The sequence below is a fragment of the Mandrillus leucophaeus genome, unplaced genomic scaffold (assembly GCF_000951045.1).
Source record: "Mandrillus leucophaeus isolate KB7577 unplaced genomic scaffold, Mleu.le_1.0 Scaffold24, whole genome shotgun sequence".
NCBI lineage: Eukaryota > Metazoa > Chordata > Mammalia > Primates > Cercopithecidae > Mandrillus > Mandrillus leucophaeus.
Window position 1 is genome coordinate 2164597 of NW_012102476.1, and position 3532 is coordinate 2168128.

At 53.4% G+C, this 3532-nt stretch overlaps 2 protein-coding genes across 3 annotated transcripts in view; one reads left to right on the forward strand and one right to left on the reverse strand.

Moving 5' to 3' along the window:
• LOC105541401 (sulfotransferase 1A1) overlaps nucleotides 1-3532 on the reverse strand; it is a 55375-nt gene that overhangs the window by 43542 nt on the left and 8301 nt on the right. Inside the window, exons 4-7 of one of the 2 annotated variants that reach the window (XM_011982380.1) lie at nucleotides 3233-3330; nucleotides 963-1089; nucleotides 773-867; nucleotides 70-250 (exon numbers count right to left, since the gene is read on the reverse strand). In XM_011982380.1, coding sequence (XP_011837770.1) covers nucleotides 70-250; nucleotides 773-867; nucleotides 963-1089; nucleotides 3233-3330 — 501 coding nt within the window. The remainder of the gene's footprint in view (nucleotides 1-69; nucleotides 251-772; nucleotides 868-962; nucleotides 1090-3232; nucleotides 3331-3532) is intronic. The other variant, XM_011982379.1, reaches the window with a different exon arrangement.
• The window catches only part of LOC105541399 (SAGA-associated factor 29 homolog), a 55565-nt gene that overhangs the window by 5800 nt on the left and 46233 nt on the right, over nucleotides 1-3532 (forward strand). The window lies entirely within an intron of this gene.

Genomic DNA, 3532 nt, shown 5'->3' on the forward strand with positions numbered 1-3532 from the left:
GAGTGCCTATGGGGAGGCTCCAGCCGCTGCTCCCACCCGCCCCAAACCCCCGTGCTGGCCGGCACCCACCTTTCCTCATGAAGGGGGAGATGCTGTGGTCCATGAACTCCTGGGGGACGGTGGTGTAGTTGGTCATAGGGTTCTTCTTCATCTCCTTGAATGACGTGTGTTGAACCATGAGGTCCACGGTCTCCTCTGGCAGGGAGCGCCCCACAAACTCCAGGATCTTCCGAATCTCCCTTTTGGGGTTCTGAGGAGCAGAGGCTCCTCAGTGGAGGCTAGGTTTGTTGATTCAGGAAAATAAAAGGGGTCCCCTTCTCTAACCTCAGAGGGGAACTGGCCACTTCCACTAGAAAACCCACAGAGCCAGCTCCTCGACCCCCGGGGCCCCAGTCCCTGGGATAAAATGAATTGCTCTCTGCCCTGTGATCCCATCATGAGCTGGGCTTGGCTCCTATGGGTGAGGACCGGGATGGTCTTCTTCCGTGACTGTGGCCCTGGGTGGCACACCCTTTGGTGGGGATAATCAATAGGAGTAAGTATCTAATCCGTGGCCCCCTATGCAGCTGACTCAGCTGCGGGAGATGAGAGCTGTGTGGGACCCGCTGCCAGGTGGGGCTGTAGCGAGGAGGCCTGGGCCAGGGAGGCAGGATGCGGAATCGGGGCCTACTATGGGGGCCACCCAGGAATGGGGCTGGGCAGCCTTGACAGGTCCCTGTGAGATGCCTGCCCTCAGGTGTCACATGAGGGGAAGCATCACAGGTGATCTCACCTCCTTCATGTCTTCATAGAAGAGGTAGAGAACAGGGTGGGTGTGGCTCAGCTCCCACCACTCCTGCACGTGCTGGTACCAGGACCCGTAGGACACTAGAGAAGCAGGCAGGGGGCAGTGACACAGGGTTACTGTGCGTTGTAGCCACCACCTCTCGGCTCCACACCCTCCTTCCTCCCATCACACCCACCTTCTCCGGCCATGAACTTCTCCAGGAAGCTGTCCCAGGTCCCAGGCTCAGGGTACACCTTGGCCATGTGGTAGAAGTGGTAGTAGGAGACCGCCACGTCCTTTGCGTTGCGGGCAACATAGACCACCTGCGGGGGCAGAAGACTCGACCCCAGCACCATCACCACACAGCCCGCCACAGGCCAGCTCATCTCTTGGTTTGGCAAAGGAAGAACCTGAGGCTTAGAGGCTGACTTGCTTGACATCTCACAGCACAGGTAGGATCAAGCCGGGGTCTGAACCCTGCTCAGAAGCCAAAACCCTGCCTGGTCCCTGAGACCATCATATTCTAAAGTAATATAATCTGCATCAATGCGTCACACCCTGATCTGGAGCAAGGCATGCTCCGCCAGGCATGTTCCCACCACCACCAAATTTTGTGGTCCTGTGAGGACCCACCCTCTACCTTTCTTAGATCTACACTGAAGTCTCATGTTCTTGGTCATCAGAGCAAGAGGCAGACAGTCCGCCCGCCACGGAAGATGAGACAAGGCTGGAGGAAGTGAGGCGACTTTCCCAGAAGAACAGGACCAAAGCTGGGTTGAGACGGGGCCTCCTTCCCTGGATTCACATGCCCCACACCTGGACCTTTGCTTTTTCTTTTCGTTGTGACAATATTTTACTTAATTTTATTTTATTATTTATTTATTTATTTATTGAGACAGAGAGTCTCAGAAAAAAAAAAAAAAAGAAAGAAAAGAAAAAAAGATCTTGGTCTTTCTTTTTTCCTGTCGCCCAGGTTGGAGTGCACTGGAGTGATAATAGCTCACTGCAACCTTGACCTCCCAGGCTCAAGCAACTCTCCAACCTCAGACTGTCAAGTAGCTGGCACTAGAGCGCCATGCCACCATGCGCTGCTGATATTTTGCATTTTCATAGAGATGGAGTCTCCTCGTGTTTCCCGGGCTCGTCTGGAACTCCTGAGCTCAAGCATTCCACCCACCTTGGCCTCCCAAAGTGCTGGCATTACAGCACTGAGCCATCACAGGTGGCAAACCGTTGTTTCTTTTTTTTCTTTTTTTTTTTTTTTGAGAGGGAGTTTCGCTGTTGTTGCCCAGGCTGGAGTGCAATGGCATGATCTCAGCTCACCGCAACCTCTTCTCCTGGGTTCAAGTGATTCTCTTGCCTCAGACTCCTGAGCAGCTGGGATTACAGGCATGCGCCACCACACCCAGCCAATTTTGTATTTTTAGTAGAGATGGGGTTTTTCTATGTTGCTCAGGGTGGTCTCAAAGTCCCAACCTCAGGTGATCCGCCCTGCTCAACCTCCCAAAGTGCTGGGATTACAGACGTGAGCCACTGCGCTCGGAACCTTTTTAAAATCTTTACTTATTTATTTACATTGTTTGAAACGAAGTCACTTTCTGTCTCCTAGGCTAGAGTGCAGTGGCTCGATCTCGGCTCACTGCAACCACTGGCCTGCCAGGTTCAAGTGGTTCTCCTGCCTCAGCCTCCTGAATAGCTAAGTATACCGGCACCTGCCCCAACGCCTGGCTATTTTTGAATTTTTAGTACAAGCGGGGCTTCCTGATGTTGGCCAGGGTGGTGGTCTCCAACTCCTGATATCAGGTGATCTGCCCGCCTCGACCTCCCAAAGTGCTGAGATTACAGGAGTGAGCCACCACCTGCCTGCTCCCCCCCAACTTTTTTTTTTTTTTTTTTGGAGACAGAGTTTCACTCTTTTTGCCCAGGCTAGATCTCGGCTCACTGCAGCCTCTGCCTCCCAGGTTCAAGCAATTCTTCTGCCTCAGCCTAGCAAGTAGTGGGATTACAGGTGCCCAGCACCATGCCTGGCTAATTTTTTCGGATTTTTAGTAATGATGGGATTTTGCCATATTGTCCAGGGTGGTCTCCAACTCCAGACCTCAGGTGATCTGCTGGCCTCAGCCTGTTAAAGTGCTGGGATTACAGGCATGAGCCACCGCGCCTGCCAGCCCCTCTTTTTATTCTTCATGTTTTTTTGAGACAAGGTTTCTCTGTCACCCAGTCTGGAGTACAGTGGTGTGATCATAACTCACTTCGCTCTTGAACTCCCAGGCTCAGGTGATCCTCCCACCTCAGCCTCCTGAGTAGCTGGTACTACAGGCACACACCACTATGCATACCTGATTTTCTTTTTTGTTTTTTTTTTTGGAAGAGACTGGTCTGGAACTTCTGGCTTCAAGGGATCTTCCCACCTCAGCCTCCCAAAGTGCTGGGATTACGGATGTGAAACACTGTGCCCAGCCTCACCTTGACCTTCTGATCCAACAGAGTCTGGGGCAGCAGAGCCAGGGGCAGGTGTGTCTTCAGGAGCCGTGGGGCCGGTGTGTCTTTCAGAGTCTCCATCCCTGAGCAGTGGGTCAGGGAAGGTCTGGCGAGCTGAAGCCCCAGCCCTGTCTTCCTCCCCTCCCCTTGCACCCAGGACACGGTCACACACCTGAGGGAATCCCTGGGACTTTGAACTCAAGGAAGGGCACCCGCATGAAGATGGGAGCTCGGCGACACTTCTCCAGGTCACCGCCTTGGTAGATCATGTCCAGAATCTGGCTC